The sequence below is a fragment of the Colius striatus genome, chromosome 23 (genome assembly GCF_028858725.1).
Source record: "Colius striatus isolate bColStr4 chromosome 23, bColStr4.1.hap1, whole genome shotgun sequence".
NCBI lineage: Eukaryota > Metazoa > Chordata > Aves > Coliiformes > Coliidae > Colius > Colius striatus.
Window position 1 is genome coordinate 2,161,224 of NC_084781.1, and position 25,012 is coordinate 2,186,235.

General features: G+C 53.6%; 2 protein-coding genes across 6 annotated transcripts; both read left to right on the forward strand.

The window, feature by feature from the left end:
- Positions 1-226: 226 nt before the first annotated feature.
- On the forward strand, positions 227-13,901 carry CCDC15 (coiled-coil domain containing 15). Its single transcript, XM_062014143.1, has 8 exons — positions 227-242; positions 565-743; positions 2,168-2,317; positions 3,705-3,875; positions 4,677-4,781; positions 7,756-7,896; positions 9,417-9,536; positions 13,745-13,901. Exons 2-8 carry the CDS (start codon positions 570-572, stop codon positions 13,805-13,807), a joined length of 924 nt encoding a protein of 307 aa, XP_061870127.1. The 5' UTR covers positions 227-242; positions 565-569; the 3' UTR covers positions 13,808-13,901.
- Positions 13,902-16,349: 2,448 nt separating this feature from the next.
- Positions 16,350-24,412, forward strand: SLC37A2 (solute carrier family 37 member 2). 5 transcript variants are annotated; one of them, XM_062014138.1, is made up of 20 exons: positions 16,350-16,458; positions 17,779-17,860; positions 17,952-18,039; positions 18,375-18,453; positions 18,586-18,721; positions 18,998-19,074; positions 19,162-19,328; positions 19,412-19,449; positions 19,644-19,829; positions 19,966-20,056; positions 20,136-20,198; positions 20,651-20,736; positions 21,776-21,824; positions 22,022-22,095; positions 22,382-22,460; positions 22,567-22,664; positions 22,875-22,939; positions 23,149-23,197; positions 23,611-23,643; positions 24,079-24,412. In XM_062014138.1, exons 1-18 carry the CDS (start codon positions 16,400-16,402, stop codon positions 23,189-23,191), a joined length of 1,560 nt encoding a protein of 519 aa, XP_061870122.1. In that variant the 5' UTR covers positions 16,350-16,399; the 3' UTR covers positions 23,192-23,197; positions 23,611-23,643; positions 24,079-24,412. The 5 variants fall into 5 exon arrangements, with proteins under 5 accessions (XP_061870122.1, XP_061870123.1, XP_061870125.1 ...); XM_062014139.1 differs by lacking the exon at positions 23,611-23,643; XM_062014141.1 differs by lacking the exon at positions 23,149-23,197.
- The last annotated feature ends 600 nt before the right edge of the window (positions 24,413-25,012 follow it).

Sequence of the window (25,012 nt, forward strand, 5' to 3'; positions counted from 1 at the left end):
TCTGAGGGATCAGTATGGGGGGGGTGCTTTCAGGAGGGTGACGTTGGAGGTTTAGGGGTGTTCCGGGGGTTGTTTTGGGGGTGTTTGGAGGGGAAAAGAGAACAATCACACCCCGTACACACAGCACCCTGCCGGAGGCCAGACTCGAACCCGCGGTCGCAGGAGCGGGGGCGGGAATCGGGGCGGGGGCGGAAGTGGCGCCGGGATTTGAAGCGCTGGGGCTGAGGCGGAAGTGGCGGTTGGTGAGGGCTGAGGGGGGCCCGGCGGCGTGAGGGGGGTGTGCAAGGGATGGACGGGCTGGAAGGGATAGAGGGGAGCGTGAGGGATGAGGGGAAAGCGGCCAGGGGCTGGGGAGAGAGGGGGTTATGGAGCGGGGCTGAAGGTGTGAGGGGTGAGGAGTGGGGCTGTGAGGGGTGAGGAGATGGGGGGTGACACGGGAGCGGCGTGAGCCAGGGAGGGTTGAGGGGTCACGGGTCAGCGCGGGGCGACTGTGGGGAGCTGTGGGTGCCGGTTAAGGCGTGTGAAGGGAACTCGCTCAACCTCCTGTCTCTACCCCTTCTCCAGGGCTGATGCAGCCGCCTTCGAAGGAGCGGGCCCGGCGGGCCGGGGAGGCCCCGAGGGGACCTCGGGCGAGACCCCCGCGGCAGAGCTGGAGAGTGCTGGCCGAGAGGAACCCGAGCGTGGCCCCTGTGGGAGCCTGGGTGGAGAGCGGCCCAAGGGAGCTGGAGGAGAGCCAGGCCTTTGTGAGTGGGCACCTTCCAGGGTCAGCAAACCCCATGGGTGGAAGCCACAGGAGCCTCAAACCAGCTTTATCCTCTGCTTGAAGGCAGCCAGCAGCTCTGCTCCTAAAGAGACTGTTTTAATGGTCTTTAGTTGGGTGAAAAATCCACTGTGGTGTCCACACAGCCTACACAAGCCCACAGCATCTGTCTGCATCAGTTCCCCTGTGAATAAACAGTGTAATTTAGGGGGGAAAAAATGCATCAGTTGGTGGGGGAATACAGCTTTAACCAGCTGCCTTTGATTGCTTAATTATTTGTACTGTGTGCTGGACCTATAGATTTTTTTCACCATGCTGCTGGAAGCTACCTGTCAGCCTGGGTAGCTAAAACTCCACAGGTTTGTGCACCCTCACATGAGATTTTTCTTTCCTCACTGTTCCCAGCTGCTCCTTGGTTTATCAGTGCTGGGACTTCACACTGTAGCCTTTAGTTTGAGGTGCCCATGCCTGGCTGACCTCTGTCTTCCCTGGATTGATGCTGTGCTTTACCTTCCCATTCATCCATAAAGGATTGCTTTATTCCACATTGCTAATTTGAACCCCAAAAAGTGGAGTGTTTTAGGGTCTGGAGCCAGCCTGGGCTGTACTCTATTAGAAACATCTCTATTGATGCTTATCTCGGGGATTTCTGCTTTGAGGGTTATTACAAGAGTAAAAAATGAGTTCAGTCCTCTGTAATTAATGTTACAGAAGCTCCTGCCCCTCTGAGGTGATTTATTTCAGTCTTGTAATTTAAATCCTGGAAGGCTGAAGGAATAGATGGAAATAAATCATCTCCATATTCCACCTCAGTGTTCCTGGATGTAGGGAGCATCTGACCTGCTGTTCCCTAAGTTGATTTTCAGTCTTGCCCCTCTCACACTTGTATTTTTCCTGCTTTAGCCAGGAGAGCAATGCCAGTTTTCCTTACACCAAGCTAGTATCAGCAGAATTGCTTGGTGTGGCTCCAAGTGAGAGGAATAAAAAGAAAACAACCCCAAAGTGACTTTTATTTGTAGCTCACTGCTTTTCATCTTTTGCTTTGGGTGGTTAAAACATTCTTGGGGCTGTAACCCTCTGCAAACTGCTTCCAGCCTTGCAGAGTTCCTTGTGGATCCTAACTGGGAATATTTGAATGTCCTTTCACAGGAGCAGGAGTGTGGGGAGTTCCTTTGCAGAGGGTTAAAGGAGGAAGGCTGCACACTCTGTATCTGGCTCGCTAATTTCAATCCAAGCTTGTAACAATTCAACAGATGTGGCCCAAACTCTCGCTGCACCGGTTTAGAAACCAAACATGAAGTTTGCTGTGGGTGCTGCTTGCCTGCCTTGTGTGGTGTGGGAAGGAAAGATGGGATACAGGTGTGGTGGAGCCAAAACCCTGGTGAAACCTGCTTTTGCCTCTTGCAGGCCTCAGCGTTTCGGGTGGAGGAGGAGCTGAAAGAGCAGCAGAGGGAGAAGGCAGCCAACCTGCAACGCTTCCAGGGAGAGGTGCAGCAGCGGGTGAACCAGCAGGTCAGGATGAGGAGGAAGCAGCAGCTGCAGCAGTCCTATGAAGCAGTAAGTAGCTGTGGCCCCTGCCTCTGAAACCAGCCTGAAATGAGGGGGTAAACGTCAGAGTGTTAATAAGAAATGAGGAAACTAGGGGTGAAAGCAGAGCCTGTGGCCACAGTGTCCCCTTGAGGAAGGTCCTTGTTACTCACTCTGATGCTGAAGGTGCTGTGAGCCTTTTGCCTCCCCATGGAGCAGTCACTGGCTCTCTGGGGCAGCAGAACAAACAGCATCTCAGTGCCCTATGTGGAAGTAAAAACCACCTGGGCCAAGTTGGGAACAACATGGATGTCTCCTTGTTGCATTGGAAGCAAAGCAGCTTGTAGAATCATACAGTTGTTTTGATTGGAAAAGCCCTTGAAGCTGCTGCAGTCCCAGCCCTCCCTTCACTCTGCCCAGCCCAGCACTACCCCATGGCCTCAGCACCTCAGCTCCAGGGCTTTGGGATCCCTCCAGGGCTGGGCACTCCCCCAGCTCCCCAGGCAGCCTGGCACAGGGGCTGACACCCCTCTCAGGGAAACAGTTCTGCCTCAGCTCCAATCTCAGCCTCCCCTGGGGCAACTTGAGCCCATTTCCTCATGTCCTGTCATTCATTACTTGAGAAAAGAGACTGACTCCTTGTCTCACTCCAACCTCCTGTCTCCCCTCAGCCTCCTCTTCTCCAGGCTGAACACCCCCATTCCTAAAAGTTTTAGGGGCCTAAAACTGAACACAGCACTTGAAGTGCAGCCTTGGATTATTTCTTCAGTCCTTTTTCCAGGACAGTCAAAGAATTCTCAAGTGACTCTTCCTCACTATCTCCACATTCCCCTTTCCCCTGTGGGCTTGTTTTAGGTTACCCTGTGATGAATATATTTAATCCTTTCTACTTTTAAAACAACTTGCTAGGGAGATTTGCCAGAAAACTCACTGTGGAGCAAGAAGGGAATGCACTGAAATGTCAATGGTTTTGGCTGCCCTGGGGTGTTTGGGCTGTTTCCAGGGCTTGGGAGACACGGTTGAGTGGGGATGTCCTCATGTAACTCCGAACTGAAAGCCCACAGATGCCTTCAGCCCCTGAGAGCCTGACAGCTCCTTGTGCCCCCTCCCAGCAAAACTATTCCTCCACCAAACTAAGCCAGCAGCTCCTGCCCAGCATGAGTGATGTCCTGCAAGGTGATGGTTTGATATTGGGGTGAGGGAGCCCTGGCCCAGGCTGCCCAGGGAGGGTGTGGAGGCTCCTTCCCTGCGGTTTCCAAGCCCACCCGGACACGTTCCTGTGCCCCCTGATGGAGGGGAACCTGCTTTAGCAGGGGGTTGGGCTGGATGAGCTCTGCAGGGCCCTTCCAGCCCCCACCCTTCTGAGATTCTGTGATTTGCACGTGGCTTTTGAACTCTGGGCTCTGTCTCCTGACAGGCTGAGAGGGAAAGAGACGTTGCCGTGCGCTACTCGGACTCCATCCTGCGCCTGACCCCCAGGAAGAACACGTGTCTGTTCCGGAGCCACCCCACACCCCTCATCTGCAGCCCCTGCTCAGCCCAGCACCAGGGGCTGCCTGGAGAACCTTTCCAGCAACAGGCAGCTGAGGTGAGCAGGTCCCCTCCTCCCCTTCTCATCTCCCCGTTCACCGTGCCAGATGCTCGTGGTTTGAAATGGAGGATGAGCAAGATTTCTTTGACGTCTCATCCCTGATATTGGAGTTGTTTTCTTAATACCGAAGGAAACCTTGCCTTCTGTTTTCATCTGGTTTAGTGACTGTTGTCATCCCCCTCCACAGTGCTCTTCTCAACAGCAGGAGGGATAGTGGGTGCCCCCTCCTGGGAGGACGCTGAATTTCCCAGTGTGTCATGCAGAGCGCTGGCACTAGGTGGTGCCACCGCACTGCAGCTTCTGTCATGCCAGCCAGGAGCATGGGCTGGTGAAATCTTGCAAAACACACCTTAGGGACTGTTTTGAGCTTGGTTTTGGGGTTTTTTAAAGAGCGATGCTTATGCTGCATTTGGCATTTCGTACAGTGAGTGTGTTTACCCAGGAGCTGGAGTTATTCTGCTTGAAGTACCACTCCCCTTGGGGTGGAGAATCACTTCTGGCAAGATAATGAGGGATCTTGGACTTGTGGAATCTCAGTGAAATTATTTGGGAGCCCTTTACCTCACGTGGATCAGGGTTGCAGGGTGTTGAGGTGGCTCTGAACGATGCCTTGGGTCATAGGTTACCTTACACTTATGTGTGAAGCTAATTGTGCCTTGAGTTGCACTCCCTTGGTAAAGCACCTTGGTTGGAGTGAGGTCCATTAGGAGATCTCCCTCTGTGCAGTGAAACTACCTGATATAGCCCTGTTGGTGATTTCTTGTTGGGTCTTCTCTTTACCTTCCCTCTTGATGGCAGCTGAGCAGAACCATGCAGCAAGTTCGGCACAGGCTGGCGTCCTGCAAAACCATGTCCCAGGGAGAGGGTCCTCCTGAGCTCCCTGGTGGCCTCTGGAAGAGGGAGGTGAGTGAAGGGTTGCTGGGGGGAGGGTAAGAGGAGTTACCCTGCAAACACTTGAAGGTCTGGCTCAAATTAGCAAATCCAAAGTGTGGTTTGGTGGGTTTCTCCAGCAGAAGTGAAATAAACTGGGCTTCAGTGACTCACTTGATGCTTAGCCCAGGGATTTCAGTGGCCCCAAGGGCTCTGTCCCTCTGTTCCTGCTGTCTGTCAGAGAAGGCAGCAGGTTTAAGTGGATGTAAACTTGTTTGTGGTGATTAACAAGAGAGAAACTAGGAAATGAGAATTCAAAAAGGATTTCTTAAAGGCTAAGATAGTGATCTTGGTATCTGGGGGGAATGTGATGATCAGTCCTCACCTTAGCTGCCTTTATTCAGCAAACCTCAACAACTCTTTCCCTTGTTTCACGTGGATGACAAAGATCTGGAGGGTTTTCCTCACCCAGGCTTGGCTTCTGGTAGAGAATTGTTGGCACACATCTGCTTTCCTTGAAGCAGTAACCCCAAGGAGGTCAGTCCCAAGGGCCTCACATTTTTGTTCTGCCGAACTTCATCCTACTTTTGTTACTGCCTTTCTCAAGAGCAGCTTTGTGTAGCAGCAATTAGCCTGTTTTCTGTGCCAGAACCTTTCTTAAACTGATGTACTTTGTCCACCCTGGAGAACACCAGCAGTGACCCAACCTGATAGTTTGTCTTGTTGCCTCCCCCAGAGCCAGTTTCCTGCCCATCTTGCAATACTTCATTCCCATCTCTTTCTCAGGTTTACCAAAGGTGAAGTAAACCTTGGCTGGTTGTTATCTAGAAAATGCCTTTCATAGAAAGGCAGCTTGGGCTCTTCCTCCTCTGTGTACTGTTGGATTTCAGCTTAAGGACGGCATCTTTGGGAAGGAGAGTTACAGCCACGGTGTAATTATGGGCTGGAAAACCTCCTTATCTATTGTGGGCATCACACATACCTCTCTCTAAGTTCCCACTGCCTTCAGACTGCTCAGTAGGATGGAGCCATCCATTACTTGGTTCTTAGCAGCTGTGAATGATGCTGCTGCCCAGGTGAGCCAGGAGGATTCAAGAGACAGAGAATGGGAGGACTGTGGCAAGTCATCCAGGCTGAGGGGAACAAGGCTGGGAGGGAGATCATCCTCCCACTCAAATGACTGCAGCTACAGTAACTCTATGCTCTTTTCAAACCTCTGGCAAGGAGGATTTAACAGCTTCCTGAAGCAATGTATTCTAGGAGATTTGTGTTCTAGCTAATTGATTTATGGCATTACTCTGGTTTATTACTCCCAAGATAATAGTGAAAAAAAGCTCTAATATTAATCTGAACCTTTCTCCCTGGGTGAAGGTTTGCCATGTCCACAGCTAGGCCAGGACAGCAGCTTGTTCCCTTCTCCTCAGATGCAAGAGGCAGGACCTAATGACTGTGGTAACTGCTGACACAGTGCACTGCCTTGCCCTTTGCTTTTGTCCTCCCTGAATTTCCTTGTGCTCTCTTTTCCAGCTGATTTCTTTGTTTTTTAGCCAAGTGTTTTTAAGCCTGTTCTCAAATACTTTTATTTACTGATGTCCTACTTGAGGCTGTAGAATCAAGATGCTGCTTTCTTCTGTCATCCAGGCTGATAATGAAATGATCAAGCAGAGCTAGTCCAGTTCTTTACCCTGGTTTTGTGCAGTGACCTTTTGAGCCTGACTCTGGGCAGTGTTTTGCACCTCCCATGGAATGGGAATCATCAAACAGATAGTTCCTTACACAAGTGTCAAATTAGGCCATGCCAAATGCTCAAACCCATATGTCTTTGGCCATGCTTTTGCCTGAGGCCTCTTCCTTCTATTGTAGGAGGAATTCAAACCAGCTAGACATGACTTGCTCCTGACAGATTTATGCTTGGTTGCTGCTTATCTTGTTTCTTAGCAGCTTACAGGCAGTTTGCAAGGTAATTTCTCTTGTTTTACCAAAAGCATTCTGGTTAAACCCTTGAGGCTAAACCCTTCTTTTTAGTATTTCCTTTTCCTCTCCCTTATTTGAAGACAAAGGCTCCTTCTGCCCTTTTCTGATAACCTGAACCCCCACAGGTTTTGGGGGGGAGGGAGCTGTTAGCACCTTGTCTGCCACTCCTACCCAAACCAGGGGCAGCTGTCTGGTGTTTCATGTGTTCACCAAGTCCTCAGCTGCTTTGCCTTTAGGGTTTGGTTGACTGTTGTAGGCCTCCAGCTTGACAGCACCCAATTTCTATTCCCCAGATGACCATTCCCAGAAGTTGATGGTTTTCTTTCCACAGTTTCATTTTCTCCTGCCTTCAGGGCTTCAGAACATCTGTACAAAGCAATAACCATTCCTCTCTTTCTTCTCTTACCTTCACCAAAGCAGCTCTCCTGCCTTTGTTTCTGTCATAACAGGCTCCATTCTTAAATTACTGTTAAATAGTTTCATGTTTTGACTAAGTCTGGGCTGTGCTGTCCTTCCTGTACTGCAGCAGAGCCATTGCTAAGCCATCCCTGGGGTGACCTGCCTTCTCCTCCTGCTCATCCTCCCTCTCTCAGCAGTCCTTCTTTTCCCTTCCTGAGCATGCTGGAGGAGAAAAGAGATAAATAACGAAAAAATCCTGGCTCCAAGCTTGCTCCTGGCATTTTGATTTTTTTAGTTTGGAGGAAACAATCTGCTGCTTCTCAAAATATTGTTAATTGCCAGGGGGAGAACCTGCCCACTTACCATCTGAAGGAGTACAGCATGTACTTGCTGTTGCTCCAGAGATCCCCTCAGCTCCTGGAGAGGCCCTTTACCTCATGCACCTCTCTCCCTCTGTTTCTATACTTGGTGAGACTTATCATGAGTTGCTAAATTCAGGGTTTCAGGCTCTTGTGCCCCTCATCTCGAGGAGCTCTTCACAACAAGCACCCTCAGGTTAAATGCAGGAAGGGGGTTGATATTTCCCTCAACACCAAAGCAGTTTGAATCCCATCTTTCTACCTTTCTTCTCCAGAAAGCAGAGTCCTGTCAGACAGCTGAGGTGCCTGCTGAGGGAGAGGAACTGCTGCTGCTGGGACATGATGACCTCCCAGCTGAGCTGAGGGACCAGGCTGAGCATGGCCATGACTTCTACATCAAAATGGCATTTGAAAAAGTAAGCCTTTGCCTTTGAAAAAGTAAAATGGGGCTGGGCCAAGCTGCAGAGGTTTTGGGTTGGGATTTGGGTTTATTTTGGCAGAGAGTAGGGCAATTGTTCCCTCAAAACCTGGTTAACTTTTAAGCCTGCTGTTGGCAAAATGGGCTTGAGAGCAGTGTTGAAGCAAACTGAGATTGGTGGCCTCTTTCACTGCCTTCAGAGAATCCCAGAGTGGTGGGGGCTGGAAGGGCCCTGCAGAGCTCATTCAGCCCAACCCCCTGCTACAGCAGGTTCCCCTCGCTCAGGGGGCACAGGAACGTGTCCAGGTGGGTTTGGAAACCTCCTGAGAAGGAGCCTCCACACCCTCCCTGGGCAGCCTGGGCCAGGGCTCCCTCACCTCAGCACCAAAGGACTTGCTCCTGCTGTTCCAGTGGAACTTTCTGTGTACCAGCTTGTGCCCATTATCCCTAGTCCTGTTGCTAGACACCCCAGAAAAAAGTGTCACCCCATCCTCCTGACACTCGCCCTTCAGGTACTTTTAAGTCTTGATGAGGTTACCCCTCAGCCTTCTGCAGGCTGAGCAGCCCCAGGTTCCACGGCCTTTCCTCACCAGAGAGATGCTCCAGTCCCCTCTGCATGTTGGCAGCCCTGTGCTGGCCTCTCTCCAGCAATTCCCTGTCTCTCTTGAACTGGGCAGCCCAGAACTGGACACAGAACTCCAGCTGAGGCCTCATAATCGGGGCTTCAGAGGGGGTTTTGTTTGTGGTTGTCTCAGAACAGCAGCTGTGTCAGTGCTCACAGGAATCTGAAGCTGAGTGGAGGCAGCAGTGGGGTGGAAAAGCTGCAGGTAATGGACAGGATCATCCTGAAACCTCCCAGGAAAGGGATAAAAACCACCCCAGCTTTATATGGAGGAAGGAGCTTCCTGTGCCTTGGTCTAGTGAAACATCTGCCTCAAACACAGCAGGATCTGCCTGTGAGGGCTGAACTGATGTATTTATTGAGGCTTCTTGTTTGGAGGCAGACTTGAAGCACAGGCATGGAAACTGACCTGATTACCTGGAGTAATTAGCAAATACTTTCTGAATGTAGCAGCTGGTGATTAGGTCAGGGAGGAGCAGAAAAACTGGCTGGACATAGTGAGGGGAGGGAGAGAGGCAGGTGGAGGTTTGCTCTGAGGTTTTGGCTGTTGAATTCCCCTGATGCTTTGTTTATTTGCATTATTTTTCTTGTACTTCCCAAAACTCAATAACAGTTTGGCAGAGGGGAGGGGTGAATCCATATTTAAACTAAACCAAAGGCCACCTCCAGAGGATATCTTCAGGAGTGTTTCAACAAAGCTTTGGTGTTCAGGCTCCGGCATGGAGGTGGTGTGTGTGTGTCTCTCCTGACTCCAGCCAACCCCAAAATTGATTCTCCCCCACTGCTGAGGGATCAAGTGGAGAAGACTCAACTCCAGCAAGGAGTATTTTGCTGAGGGAAAAAGAAAAACTTGGCTGTGAAGATACTGATGCTCCTCTTTTCCATTTATCTTCCAGTACTGTGATGGCTCAGTGAAGGACTGGAGCCTTCCTGAGCCTCCCCAGAATCCCCATACCGACTACCAAGCTCCCCTCCTACTCTGGGCTGGTGTAGACCAAGAGGAAACCAAGAAGCAGGTTTGTCTGTTGGAGCTGAACCCTTATGGTTTCACCTTCAGTTCAGGACTGGAAGGTACTCAGCATAGAATCATAGAATGGTAGAGGTTGGAAGAGACCTCTAGAGATCACCTGGATGAGAAGACTCAAGAGAAGCCTTCATCTGATAGCTTTAGAAGTTTGATGGTGTCTAAGCTCTTGGTTAAACCTACCAGGTTCTGGTTTTTCTTCCTCTAAGATCTGTGGTGATCATAAGTGGAATTGGTGTGTGCTTCTCCTTCAAATCTGGGATCTAAATAACATGGAAGGGCTGGAGGAGAAACAGGCTGTTGATTGTGCCTGACCAAACAAAAGGTGTTGCTTTCTGTGGTTGTGTGGAGAGAGAGAGAGAGAGATGATGCCAAAAAGGCTTAAAAGAAAACCCCAAAACACTCAAAGCCCAACAAACCTCCACTAAATCTTGTCTGGGCATCACTTAAGAGGCAGGGAGGTCTTGTCTAGCTGCTCCTTCCCCCAGCTCTTCCCTCTGCCCCTTGCTTTTTATCTCCTTGGCTCAGATCCACCTGGAGATAACAGGTTTTGCAGCTCTCTATGGTTTTTTTCCACCTAGTTCCTCTCTCCCTTCAGCCTGATGATCTCTCCTGCTCCTTGGTCTCCAGCTCTGCAGGATGGATGAGCTCAACCTCACACTCTTGGGGTTGGTGGGGGAAAAATATCACATGTTAAACTTTCTGGCATGAGGAAGCTCAAATGAGCCACATACTGACTGATACCCAGTGCAGGTGGGAGGGCTTTAGCCAGGCAGTTTCCCTTCCATTGCTGCATCAATGGGCTTAGCCAAAGCCCAAAGTACAGTTCCCTTGTGCTGGCCATTGCTGATGCTTCACCTCAAATGCTGGGTTTGATTGTGGGCCCCCCACTGCCAGAGGGACACTGAGGTGCTGGAGTGTATCCAGAGCCTGGCACCGGAGCTGGGGAAGGGGCTGGAGCACAGGGGTGCTGGGGAGGGACTGAGAGAGCTGGGAGTGATCCCAAATGACCTCTTCTGAGGTGCCTCTTCTTTCTCACAGCGTCAGAAAGAGTATCTGAGGTACAGACGCCTCTTCATGAGCGTCGAGCGTGAGCAGGTGAAGGAACAGCAGCGGCAGAAGGAGAGGCAGAGGAGAATCGCTGAGTGAGTGTGTGTGGCTGAGAGCCAGGGCTCTGGGGGCACCTGCTGGGGCACAGGTAGTGTCACCCAAAGGCTGGAAGGGCCTCAGGGGCTTGGCTGTGGCTGGAAAGCTGGCCTAGAGGGAAACACCCTGGGGGAGTTGGTTCACAAGAGCTGAATAGGAGCCAGCAGCGTGCCCAGAGGGGCAAGAAGGCCAAGGGCATCCTGGCTGGGCTCAGCACTGGGGTGGCAGCAGGAGCAGGGCAGGGATTGTCCCCTGTGCTGGGCCCTGGGGAGGCTGCAGCTCCAGGGCTGTGTCAGTGCTGGGCCCCTCACTCACTGCCACAGGGACACTGAGGGGCTGCAGCGTGGCCAGAGCCGGGCACTGAGCTGGGGAAGGGGCTGGAGCACAAGGGGCTGGGGAGGGGCTGAGGGAATGAGGGTGTTGAGCCTGGAGAAGAGCAGGCTGAGGGGAGACAGGAGCATTCTTTGACACATCCTGACAGGAGACTGCAGTGAGCTGGGAGTCTATTCCATCTGAGTGACAGGACAAGAGGAAAGGGGCTCAAGTTGCCCTAGGGGAGGTTGAGGCTGGAGCTGAGGCAGAACTGTTTCCCTGAGAGGGTTGTCAGCCCCTGTGCCAGGCTGCCCAGGGAGCTGGGGCAGTGCCAAGCCCTGGAGGGATCCCAAAGCCGTGGAGCTGAGGTGCTGAGGGCCATGGGGTGGTGGTGAGCTTGGCAGGGTAAAAGGAGGGCTGGGACTCCAGCAGCTTCAAGCTCTCTTGCAACCAAAATAATTCTATGATTCTGGTGTGAACCAGGCAAGGGGATTTTGGAAAGTGCCTGTGCAGCCCAAATGCAGAGGCTTGGAGAACACTGCCCAGCTTGGTATGAAAACAACTCCCCATGGTGAGGTGATGTTTTGCCTCCAGGCCTGCAGACTGCCCCCAACAGATTAAAAGGGCCATTTAATCAACTTTTTAATCAGGAGTGTGTTAATAGAGACTCTGCAATACAAATGCCAGCTGTAAAGCCTGACTTATCTTTCAGTGCCCACTCTGTTAACTCTGGGGAGGGGAGTCATTCAATCAACACCCTCTGCCCAGGTTGAGTCTTTCCCAGGTGCTCAGTACTTCTCCTCCCTGAGTCTCCTGGCAGTTGTGAGCCAAAAGGTCAGGCTGTGAGAGTTACAACTTGCCAAACTGATTCTTGGGATCTGATCCCAAACCCCTGTGCTGCAGTCCCTGCTCAGAAACTTTGGGGTGAGGTCACATTGTTGTTGTTAAACAGATCTTATCTGCAGGATTTGGTTTTTAGTATCGGACTCTTCACCCTCACAGCTATAAATGTATATATAGTGTAATAAAAACCATTTCCCAGCATTTGTTCCAGAGTTGAAAACTCACTATGGGTGTAAAAGTATCAGGACTTGTTTTGGTGCTTCAGTCATCTTCTCCCTTTTAAGGAGGAGCTCTGCAAATTGACACCAAAATAGGAAAGAAAGTCTCTTTTGTTTCATCTGGGCCTCGCTCTAAAATAAACCAGAGATGGAGCTGTGCAGGTCACTGTCTCAGCAGTGGGAGCAGGACAAGAACCCCCAGCACAGCATTTTCACTAAGAGAGAGGGATTGCCAGTCTAAAGAAGTGCTCCTTATGCATTCCTGGTGTTTAGATTGGCACTGGGAGCTCCAGAGACCTTTTGCTGCCCTGGGAATGCTGGTGGGGATTCCTTCCTCCTCCATGCATGAGGAGAAGGGAAGGCTTTGCAATTACTCAGTGTAAAGCCAGGAGTTGGCCTTGGCCTTAGTTTCTATAGCAGAAGGATTTATGGTGGGGTAGTTAAGGCTTTCCTGCAACTTCATCTAAATAACATTTTGGAGTTTATAAGTTTGGCTTCAGTGTTACTGGAGTGTGTCCAAAGAAGGTCAGTGAAACTGGTGAAGGGTTTGGAGCACAAATCTGATGGGGAGCGGCTGTGAGAGACCTGGAAGTGTTCAGTCTGGAGAAGAGAAGGCTGAGGGGAGACATAAGCACTCTCTGCAACTCCCTGACAGGAGGTTGTAGCAAGGTGGGAATCGGTCTCTTCTCTCAAGTAACAGATGATAGGACAGGAAGAAATGGGCTCAAGTTGCTTCAGGGGAGATTGAGGTTGGAGCTGAGGCAGAACTGTTTCCCTGAGAGGGGTGTCAGCCCCTGTACCAGGCTGCCCAGGGAGCTGGGGGAGTGCCCAGCCCTGGAGGGATCCCAAAGCCGTGGAGCTGAGGTGCTGAGGGCCATGGGTCAGTGCTGGGCTGGGCAGTGTCAGGGGAGGGCTGGGACTGCAGCAGCTTCAAGCTCTTTTCCAACTGAAACTATCCCATGATTCTGGATGTAAAAAATTGACCCCCCAGCTAGAGGATCAACCAAAATGTCTCATTTGATTATGCTCCCCCCTTCTCAAGCTTCTACTCAGCCTTGATGCTTGGCTTGGCAAGGATTGGCCTAGAGCATGTTACTGCATTTGGTACTCAGCAGGAAGGTGGCACATGCTCTGGTTTAAAGTCTTTGTGCTTCACAAATGATGTTTGTCAGGGGAACATGCTTTGCCTTTGGTGGGACTTCTGCAGCCCAGGTTGCACTGAGAGTGCTGGAATGCCATGTAGGTGCAAGGGAGATGAGGAAATTGAGGAAAGATTTGGTTAAAAATGCCTCTTAGAGCCAACCTTTGAGTAGGCTTGGGATCCTTGGAGCTTCTCTGCTGTAGCCAGCACTCCCCTGCAGCCCTATTATGCTCCTTGTACTGGAAGCTGTAAGGACAGCTTACAGCAGGATCCAGACTGCCCCATAATCCAAAGAAATCACGTGGGGAGGTGTAGCTGTTGGATATTCAAGAGCCCAGGCACTGCCCTGGGTTTTGGAAGGACAGAAGAGCAGCTCTTTTGGATCAGCAATCATTTCTGATCCCTGTCACCTGCTGTGAGTAGTTTAAGCAAAAGTTGCAGCGTGTGGAGCCCCTTTCCCTGATCTCCCAGCCCCAGGGCTGGTCAGGCACAGAGGCTGTGATGGGGAAGCTCCTTCTCTAAGTGTGTATGTGCCTGCAGGATCAAGGGCAAGAAGGAGCAGCAGCGCTGGGAGGAAGAGCAGAGGATGCAAGAGGTGGCTGAGCAGCACAAAGGCCCTGAGGGAGAGGCAGCCTGTGAAACCCTTGCCCAGCTCCAGCTGGAGGAGAGGAGAGGGAAGAAGGTTAAGGACAAACAGCAGCGGAATAAAGAGCACATGAGGTACATCTGGTACATCCAGATCCCCTCTCCCTGTGCAGAGATGGCTGTTACTGGGCAAAGGGGAATGGTTTGTATCCCTTACAGGTACATTGAAGCTCTAAGAGCCCAGATGAAGGAGAAGATAAAGCTATTTAACGTCGATCTGCCTCCACTGTGCTCCTGTGGGTCAGATTTCTGGGACTCCCACCCAGACACCTGTGCCAACAACTGCATCTTCTACAGAAACCACCAAGGTAAGAGCTCCTGCTTCAGGACAGATGCCTGACCTGAATCCCTGATGATCCAGGGAGAAACTGAACCTGGGTAGGTGTTTCTATGGTCTTGGGTTGCTGTGTAGAGAATGCTCCTACAAATAATACTCCAGAGAGAGGAAGGCAGGTGCTCTGCTGCTCGTCTCTTAGAGCTCTTCATCCCTTCCGGGGGCATAGTGGCATCCTCAGCAAAGCACCAGCCTCTGGGATGGGTTAAATAGCACTGCTGTAGTACAGAGGTGTGTTGGTAGGAGGAGAACTGTGAGGAAAACACTAAAACAGAGTCTTTAGGGGCACAAGAAACCTCTTTGCCTTAATCAGTGGCTGAGAGAATGCAAAGAGGTGGGTGGGAATTGTCTTCCTTGGGTGATGGGGAGTGCTCTGATCTTGAGTATAGCTTGGAAACATACCTGAGCAACAGAGGGTTGTCTTCTAGGGGGGAAAAAACACAGAGGAACTGGGGGTTTATAAAACAAGTGTGTTGCCTTTCCTGCTTTGGCTTCATACCACTTTGTACTAGGGAGCATGCAGGGTGAGCAGGGATGTGTGTGGAAACCGACGGGCACGTGGGGTTGTCCTGAGAACCAGTTCCCCTCCCTCTGCTTCCCAGTAAAAGCCTGAAGCTCAGCCCAGTTTGTGGGGCTGTCAGTAAAACCCTCATCCCTTAACGCTGCTTCCCCTGTGCCCCTCAGCCTACAGCCAGGCTCTGCACTCCGTGCTCTCCTCCTGCGCCGTGCCTCCGCTCCGGGACTTCACCGTGCTCTGCGCTCGCCCGGGGACGCGGCCCTGAGGAGGGAACCAGCCTCAGCCGGGACCTTGGGGGCCGGGCTGGCGTTTGGGGGCCGGGCCGGGCTGTGCCAGCGTCCCCCCGCTCCCGGCTCCACCTTTGCTGTCCCCTTCCCTGGGCCCGGTGAAGCTGCAGCTGGCGGTGAAGGAGCCGTTGGCTCTGCAGGATGGGCTTTGCAGCAAGCACTTGGCGTTCAGATGTGGAATAAACTGTTTTGAAGGGTTCTTTGCCTCCTTTGGAGTGAGAAATGAGGAGAAACAAAGTGACTTGAGTCAAGCTCTGCCTTCCTTCCCCCTCCCTTCTCTCCCAGTCTCTCTGGTGATGGTCCAGAGCCAGGTATTTATTGCTCCTTCACATTCTTCTGGGTGATGATCTTTTCCCCCAATAACATCCAGCTTGTATTTTGCTCTAGAAAGGAGCTGCCCTTTTCTTTCATCTCTCTTTAATCTCCAGGTGCATGTGACACTTTCTTTCTTCCTTCCCTTTGTTTTTACCATCCCTGACGTCTCCCAGTCCTGCCCGGCACTTGCACCATTAACCCCTCATTAATATTTACTGCTCGCCTGCCGCCACCTCTCCAATATTAACCAGGGCCCGGAAGGAGCGGTGGCCGAGCCGTTGTGTCCCTTCTTCCTCCCCTTCCCACCCCCGACCCTGGGCCGGAGGCGGCTTCGTAGGGGATGTTCCCACCCCGCGACCCCGGGCCGGAGGTAGCGGGAGGCGGCCGGTAGGGGATGTTCCTCTGGAGAATCATTCGCAGCGGCCGCTGCTGTTCATTAACTGCACTTTGCGTCAGGGGAAGCCGCCGCCGACCTCGCGGGGCACTCGGGAAGCAAAGGGCTTAAAGTTGGGGGTTGTGGGAGGGTGATTTAGGGGCAGCTGAGGACAAGTGTTTCCTTGGCAGGTCCCCAAAGCTTCACGCCTTAGGGGCATCCCATGGTTGTCCCTCGTTGGAGGAGCACTCACCCCTCCCCGACGGATGATTTTGGGGTGTAGGGATGATGTTGAGCTAAAGCCATTGTTGAAGCCAAAGCTTCACGCCTTAGGGGCATCCCATGGTTGTCCCTCGTTGGAGGAGCACTCACCCCTCCCCGAGGGATGATTTTGGGGTGTAGGGATGATGGTGAGCTAAAGCCATTGTTGCTACCTTGAGCTCAAGGGTGCAATGGGGATCCCCTGGAGCACGAGAGGGCTTTGGCTGGAGGGAGAAGAGAGCAGGGCAGGGGAGGGGAGGCTTAGTGGAAAGCAGGGCACCAAAGCCCTGGGCTGGAAAAGCTAAAACCAGCATTTTCCGCTGGAAAAACAGCCAGTGGGGCCGGTCCCGGCGCCCCGCGGGGGGGTTGGGGGGCGGTGCTGGGGCCGGGCCGGGGCGGGGAGCGGCGGCCCCGCGGGGACTGAAAAGGACGCGGGCGGGGAGCGGCGAGCGGCAGCTCGGCCATGAGGGCAGCGCTCGCCCCCGGTGTCCGCCTGCTCCGCGCCCTCCCCCGGGACAGCCGGTGAGCGGGGACCGCGGCGGGGGGAACCGGCGCCGGCGCCGGGCCGGGGGGCACTCGCCTGGGGACCGGCAGCAGGATGGGGATCGGCCCTGGACCAGGGGAGTGGCTCCGGGAAAGGCACCGGCGCCGGGCCGGAGTTCACTCGCCCGGGGACCAGCAGCGCCCGTCGGGTCCCTCGTGAGAGCGGATCCGGGCCGGTGGCCGCCGCCGCTTTAATTTCGGCTGTTTAGTTTCTCTGAAGCCTGTTTGTTGCCAAACAATCCTCCTCCCCACCGATCCTCCTCCTCACCCCCGCGCCTTGCCTTTCCATCTGCGGTTTCCCTGCCAGACCAAACCCAGCCGTCCGTCGGGTACCGCAGGGATGTTTCTCTTCCCTTTGCTCCCCTCGGGCATCAGCGGTGATTTTAACGGGCCGGGAGTTGTTTTTTGGGGTTGGGTGAAGGGAGTGAGAACCGGGAACTTTTCAGCTGCAGTCCCGAAGCTGCGAGTTGTGATTTGCAGCGTGTCTCAAACTGTTGCAGTTTCATGAAGTGAAACTGGGAAGAGGAGCGAGATTTGCTAAAACCGACCCAAAGAAACAACGGAGGGTTTTTTTCGGTTTGGTTTCGCTGGGTTTTTCTTGCTAAACTTGGAGCAATCCCGTGACACCGCTGCAGCTCCCTGCGAACCGCTCACATCCCCTTCGCTGCCTTAAAACCCTCCCTCAGTGCCGGACAGGCCCCCGGGGCGATGCTCAGCACACTCCGCAGGGTGCTGCCTCCTATTTGACGTTCTCTAGGCTTCATCCATCAGCTTCGGGAGCTCGTTTTTTCCTTCATTTAATTCAAGCAAAAGCGATAAAGTCGCTCCACGGTGGAGGAACCGGAGCGAGGATTACTCAGGCCATCAGCCCCGCCTATTGTTTTTCCTGCCTCGGTTTTAATTGCCGCCGGGACTGAGGATGAATCAGCCGCCTTCTCCTGCCCCGTTTCCACCCGCGACGCTGTGGAGGGTGTTTCCTCACTCCTGGCTTGCCAGGACAGTCGCTGGAGGAGTTGGGGGAAGGAAACACTGATTAGTGCTTCTCCCCCTCTCCAAAACTCGTCTCTTTTTTTAAGCCACCATTTGGAAGGGGTGGTCACGTCACTGAGCCAGTTCAGCTCGTTCATCCCGCAGAATTGTTCCCCTTTGGTGCTGAGGGGGGATTTTGTGGGGCAAACAAGCAAAACCTCCCTTTTCCCCCCCTTTCCTCTGGGTTTCTGGGCTTTGCTGGTTGGGATAGTGACAACTCCCCTGTCCCTGTCCCCATCTCCTGACCTCTCTCCTCACTTCATCCTGCAGGTACCGGGGACTGACGCTGGTGCTGACCTTCCTCAGCTACACCAGCTACCACCTCTCCAGGAAACCCATCAGCATCGTCAAGGTCAGCTCCAACCTCACCCCAGCTATGGCTGGGAAAGGATGTGAGTGTCTCCTCAAGCATCCTGATTTCACCCCTTCTCTCTCCCTCACAGAGCCAACTGCACCCCAACTGCTCAGCCTTGGGCCCAAACCCCCACAACAACTCCAACAGCAGCACGTGGTGCAGCTGGGCACCCTTTGGTAAGGCTGAGCCCTCCCCCCAAAACCACCCTTCTAGCAGCTGAGACGGGCTCCCCTGCTTCCAGAGGAGTCAGGTTGTGGCTGCAGGGCTTTGGCAGGGGGCCTGCAGCTCATTAGACACCCAGAGGTAATTAAGCAGCGTGTATGTGCCCCGTGCCCCCGAGCCAAAGGGCAGCCGTGGGTGGTGAAATCAGGGCCAGGTCCCAACACCCCTGGCACCCTGCCACGCTCCCAGGGCTCCATCCCTGGGGAGGAGGGTTTTGGGGATGAGGATGAGCCACAGGGAAGGAAAACAAAGATGTGAAGCTGATGTGGCCCTAATATTTCTCTTCCAGATGGGGGTAACTACAATGAGCTTTTTGGGGCACTGGATAATGCCTTCCTGGTGGCTTATGCCATCGGGATGTTTATCAGGTACCCAGGGCCCGGGCACCCCTTTCCCTCCACATGCCACTTTGCACCAGGAAACTGGTTTCCATTGGGCTGGGAGCCACTCAGGATCACCTCAGACAGCTCCTCTCTGTGCTCTTCCCTCTCTCTCCACAGTGGCATTTTCGGGGAGCGCCTTCCCCTGCGCTATTACCTGTCAGGGGGGATGGTGCTGAGTGGGCTCTTCACTGCACTCTTCGGCCTTGGCTACTTCTGGAACATCCACGTCCTCTGGTACTTCATTGTCATCCAGGTGTGTCCATGCTGCAGGATGCTCAGCCTCTGGATCACCCCAGCTTTTTCAGGGATGAGTTTTTGAGTGGGACAATAGTGGGTGTTTCCTCTCCTCACAACACCCACTCCTCATTTAGCAACGGGAACCATCCCAACACCTCAGGAAGTAGAAGAAAAATACCCCAAACTGACTGTTTTCTTGACAGCTGTGGGATATTTGGGGGGGATTTTGGAGCCTGGCTGCTTAGTAACAGCATCAAATCAGCACCATGTGACTCTGCCCATCTCCTGGCAGGTCTGCAACGGGCTGGTGCAGACGACTGGGTGGCCCTCTGTCGTGACATGTGTTGGAAACTGGTTTGGGAAGGGCAAGTGAGTGTTTCTTTGGTGTGTTTCCCCTTCCTCCTCCTTCCTGGGAGCCTCCCTGGGTGATGCTGACCCCGCTGTGTCCCTGCCCAGGCGAGGTTTGATTATGGGTGTCTGGAACTCGCACACCTCCGTCGGCAACATCTTAGGGTCGCTCATCGCCGGTGTCTGGGTCTCCTCCTCCTGGGGCCTGTCCTTCATCGTGCCTGGCATCATCATCGCTGCCATGGGCATCATCTGCTTCTTCTTCCTGGTAGAGTGTGAGTGGTGTGAGGGTCCCAGCCCCTCTGCAGCTGGAGCAGGGCCGGGTCAGGCTCTCACTGGATCACCTGTCTCCCTGCAGATCCCGAGGACGTTGGCTGCAGTCCCCCTCTGCATCATGTGAGTTGAATCCATTCTCATCCTGGGTGGAGAATGAAACAACCAGGGGGTCAGGCTGTAAACATCAAAAACCAGAGTGATGTTGCTTATTCTGGCATGAGCTTCCTCTGGGTCACCCCCTAGCACTGCACCTGATGTCTCAAGCCCCTTCTGGCAATGAGAGCCACATCTCCTGTGTTTGGCTTTGCTTTCAGATGGCCTCTGACGAGGAGGAGGGTGCTGGAGGAGTGACCACCAGTGAGAAGGACCCTGAAGTGGTCACCCCCAACGATGGGCCACTGAGCATCTCTGGCCAGAGCAACTCCCATCACTCCAACAGCTCCAAGGAGTCAGCCGAGGAGCCTGAAGCCATCAGCTTCCTCGGGGCACTCCGGATCCCTGTGAGTGGTGGGATGGAGGAAAGAGCAAAGCCAGGGCAGCTCACCCCAAAACTGGGGGGGGGAAGGAAGACCTCCCCCCATCTGGAAATGGTCTGGGAGAAAGAGGCTTCTCTGATGTCTTCTCCTCTTTGCCCAGGGTGTGGTGGAGTTCTCTCTCTGCCTGCTCTTTGCCAAGCTGGTGAGCTACACTTTCCTCTACTGGCTGCCCCTCTACATTGTGAACATTGGTGAGTTTTTGGGGTTGGTGAGGCAGGATTGAGCATTGCAAGGGGGAGCATCACCTCACCCCTGTCCTTTCCCTCACAGCTCATTTCAGTGCCAAGGAAGCCGGGGACCTGTCGACCCTCTTTGACGCCGGGGGCATTTTTGGTTCGTCACACACCCAGGCAGAGGGGGTGGATTGGGGATGATTTGGCTTTGATGGGAACTCCCTTCCACTGGAGTGTGTTTTTGGGATGCCAGCTCTTTGCCAGGAGCACCACACTGAGCTCTGTTTGGCATCTGATCAGCCAGCAAACACCCCAAGCTTGTACTTTGCCATCCAGGTGACAATGACAACCCCTTTCTTTGGGCCTTGCTTGTTGAGGCTTTTGTTTTTCTGAGAGAAGTGAGACACTTTGCAAGCGTGGAGGGGACTGGAGTTGTGTGCAGGGTGTAGGGGAACCATCTGCAGGGAGAACCCAGCGTGGGGAAACCAAAGCTCTTCATCCTGATGTTACTACAGTTACCCTTGGGGGCGTCTTGATGGAATTTGGGGTTCAGGCAGGGGGAAGCTTTGCTGCTGGGGCAGTGGGACTGACACCTGTGACTCCTCCTCACAGGGGGGATCTTTGCTGGCCTCATCTCTGACTACACCAGTGGCAGGGCCACCACGTGCTGTGTGATGCTGGTCATTGCTGCTCCCATGGTGAGTCGTCACGTGGAGGGGAAAAAAAACCCCACCCCAGTCACAAGGGTTTCCTCTCCTCTGGATCTTTTGAATCACAGCTGCCTTCCTCCCCCTGAGTGCCCAGGATGAGCTGGTCACATGCTGAGATTAGAGAGCTGGGATTGATCCACATGTCCAAATGTTCCCAGGGTGGACATCCAGATCTGGGGTCTAGGAGATGATTCTGAAGTCCTCCACAGCTAAAACACCAACCAAAACCCTTTAGGGTTGTTTTTCCCTTGGATCTGAAAGCTTTTAGGGGTCCTACTGAGCTGCTTCAGCTTTCATGTCTTTGCTTTGTGTCTCAGCTCTTGGCTGGGATGTCCCTCCTGAGCACCTGCATGGAGCTTGTTTGGCTTTGCTCAACCCAACCCAAAAAGGCAGTTAATGAGGTGTAAGCCAAGCCTGGCCAGCTCTAAATCATGGCAGCACCTCTGCTTGGCAGCTGCCAGGCATTGCATCTGGCAGGCACATGGGATGTGGGGCCAACTACAAGACAAGACACTGAGGGGCTGGAGCACAAGTGTGATGGGGAGCAGCTGTGGGAGCTTAGTCTGGAGAAGAGGAGGCTGAAGGGAGACAGGAGCCCTCTCTGCAGCTTCTTGACAGGAGGCTGGACTGAGGTGAGAGTTGGTCTCCCAAGTAACAAGTGACAGGACAAGATGAAATGGGCTCAAGTTGTCCCAGGGGAGGTTGAGGTTGGAGCTGAGGCAGAACTGTTTCCCTGAGAGGGGTGTCAGCCCTGTGCCAGGCTGCCCAGGGAGCTGGGGGAGTGCCCAGCCCTGGAGGGATCCCAAAGCTGTGGTGCTGAGGGCTGTGGGGTAGTGCTGGGCTGGGCAGGGTGAGGGGAGAGCAATGATTCTGTGATCCTTCAAACACTGTGGCTCATTGGAACTTGGTGCTGGTGATAATTCCAGTCCCCACCTTCTTCATTCACCCCCTGAGGTGCTGACACAGGGAAAACACTTGGGAAAACATCTGGACTAGCCATAACAGGTTCATCTGTTGTCTTTGCCAGCTGTTCCTGTATAACCACGTGGGCCAGAACGGCATTGGCACATCAACAGGTAAGGAGCAGTCAATAGGAAACGCTGTGGGCTCACCTGCCTTTATTTCTCCCAGGATTTGGGGGTGGGAATGGTGCTGGAGGAGCATTTGCTGCCTGCTGGGTGAGGGGAAAACAGAGCTGCATGGGACAGTGATGTCCTGCTGCTCACCTCCACTTCCAGCTTTAATCTGTTCCCTGGTCCCTCCTTCCTGGCAGCGATGCTGGTCGTGTGCGGCGCTCTGGTTAACGGGCCCTATGCTCTCATCACCACAGCAGTTTCAGCAGATTTGGTAAGAGCTGCACTTCAGACAACCCCCCAAACACACACAGACTCACACACCCAGTGGCTGCTCCCTCTCTGCTGGGATTTTTGCTTTTGGCCTTTGTTTTCCACGGGCTCTGAAGCCCAATGGGGAACAGGGCTGGCACACCTCGTGCTGCACTCTGCACCCTCTCCCTTAAACGTGGCTTTTTTCACCTTCAGCACAATCCTGGTGGAAACATTTGCTGGCAAATCACATGGGATCCTTATGGGCTGGGTTTTTCCCCTCCTTATGTTTTACTGTTTCCTTACAGGGAACCCACGAGTCTCTCAAAGGCAACGCCAAAGCCCTTTCTACGGTCACAGCCATCATTGATGGCACAGGATCCGTAGGTACCTGCATCTGGGGGATGCTGAGCACTGATTTCAGTGCCAGGGGGTGCTCTTGGTGCCCTTGGCTCTGTGAGCATCCCCTCATGTGGCTCTTGTGCCCTCCTAGGTGCTGCATTAGGGCCGCTGCTCGCAGGGCTCATCTCCCCCACGGGCTGGAATAATGTCTTCTACATGTTGATAGCAGCTGATGTCTTGGCTTGCCTGGTAGGTCCCTCAGTTTGCTATTCCAGACATTCAAAGGCTTCCTTTTAGCCACCTGCTCGCTGGTGGAGGAGACCTAGAGCTTTGCATCAACTCCAGCCCTTTGCCTCCATCCATTTGGCTCCCATCTCCTCTTGATGGGAAGGCTCATGGCCAGGCTGGTGGCTGCAGAGCCATTGACCCTGCAGCCACCTTCCCCCTTTCCTCTTGCAGCTCCTCACTCGTGTGGTGGTCAAAGAAGTCCGTGGCTGGTGTGGCTACATGGCAAGGAAGAGAGGGTATGTACCCACCAGCCCTCTGGGCTCACAATGCCAAAACATGGCACCAGTGCTGCTGCAGAAAAGACATTTGTTATCCCTTGCTGTTGCTGCTGCATCTCCATGTGCCTCATTCCTGTGGCACAGAGGCATTGTGCCTACAACTAGGGATTTTTAGCCATCATGGAACTCCCCCTGTTGCTAAAGATGCCATCCTTGTGTCTTTGTAGCTCTAGTGTGCAGCTAACAGAGTCAGTGCTGGACGGGAGGTAGCTCAGTGTGAGTATCTCTTGAGCCATGAGGATTAAATGCAAACACAAGCCTGATTCCACCCTGATTCCCAGTTTTGCTCTGTTGATCATTTAAGGGCCAAGACCCAAGATTTGGGAATCAAAGGATCAAACTGGGATGGCTGGGGAAGAGAATGTGGACAGGCAGCACGTCCTTAGCTCTGGCTGACTTAGGGAGATGTCAGCCTGATACACTCACCCATGCTAATTAGCTTGATTACATAGGCTGTCTAATCAAATTTGGGACCAAATCAATGCAGCACAGGTAGAAATCACCTCCAAATTGGGTAGAAATCCTCTCCAAATCATCACCATCTCATCTCCAATCGCCACCAAACCACGTGCACTGAGGGGAAGGGGCCACAGCCAAAACGTTTGGTCCTTTATGTCTTGTGTTTGCAGGTGACAGAGCAATAGTCTGGGCCTTGCCCTGTGGTAAGTGCAGCCCAAATCTCCTCTGGCTGCTGGTGGAGGGCTGTTGGGCTCTGCTGGGGCTGGCTGGGGCCTGGATGGGCCTGGCACCATCCCCTCTTTGCACCAAACCCCGGCAGTTTCCTGGTGGGAGACACTGTGGAAACGCTGCAGTGCCTCAGAGGGCTTTTGTGGGGAGCACCTTGGCCTGGAGCAGCTTTGCAGAGTGGAGGCACAAATGCTGCTGCTTGAGGGGTGCTTTTTAACAGGGATATTTCAGCTTCAGCCAGAGACCAAGCGGTGGCTGGACCTTCTGCCTGGCTGGTGGTGCCCATGGTGCTGGGCTTTCCCCTATTGCCATCCCATCTCTGGCAGCACCAAGACAATGCACCATCGCTTCCCAGCTCCTGCCCAGTGTCTCTCCAGTTCTCAGCAGCCCTTCACTTCTCTCCCTCACAGGTACAAGGAGTTCTGATGTGTCCTCCCTGGAGTCACCCTGCGCCCAGAGGCCCGGAGGGAGGAGAGAGGCTGGGGGAGGGCCGGGAGCGGCTGCACAGCCTCAGGCCATGGCCCCCAGGGGCTCCTGCTGCCACCCAGGGTTTGCTGCTGGGGCTCCTGCTGCCACCCAGGGTTTGCTTCGGAGGGAGGCAGCGTGAGGAGCAGGCCCAAGGCCCTGGCCAACCCCTTTTCCAGGAGGATTCTCCACTGTTGGCCATTGTATTAATAAAGCCAGCGCTACCGCTCCCTGCCCGTTCCTGGGGGGTGGTGAGCGTGCCCTGCCTGCTTTTCTCCACCTACATCCTCTCATTTGCAAGCCCAGGACATCCCTGGGCTTTCCATTGAGCTGGTTTTAATCAGAGGGTTGAAAAAGACCTTTAAGATCAAGTCCCAGCCCTGCCCTCACCCTGCCCAGCCCAGCACTACCCCACGGCCTTCAGCACCTCAGCTCCACGGCTTTGGGATCCCTCCACTCCCCCAGCTCCCTGTTCCAGTGTTTAGTAACCAAAGTTCTTCCTCATTTCGAATCTAAACCTCCATTTAGCCCCAAAAGCAGGACCTGGAGCCCTGCCTCAGCCCCTGTGCCACACCAGCTCCCACACTGTGTTCAGCTGACGGCCTTCATTAGATAGCTCCTCATTAAAACAGGCAGTGCTGGGCTGTGGCTGGGGCAAAGGTGGGTCTGGGGAGGCGGGAGGGAAAGCCCCCAACTGCTGGGCAGGGTGGTGGGAGGGGGTCACAGGGCGTGTTGCCCACCCCACACTGAATGCCCTGGGCTGTGTTTTATGCCCAGCATAAATCTGAACTCTAATTGACTTCACTTCCTTGGATCTTAACCCAAGGAGAAAACATCTGGGCCTGATGTGATTTTATTAAGTGCTGATTTCATCAGCAA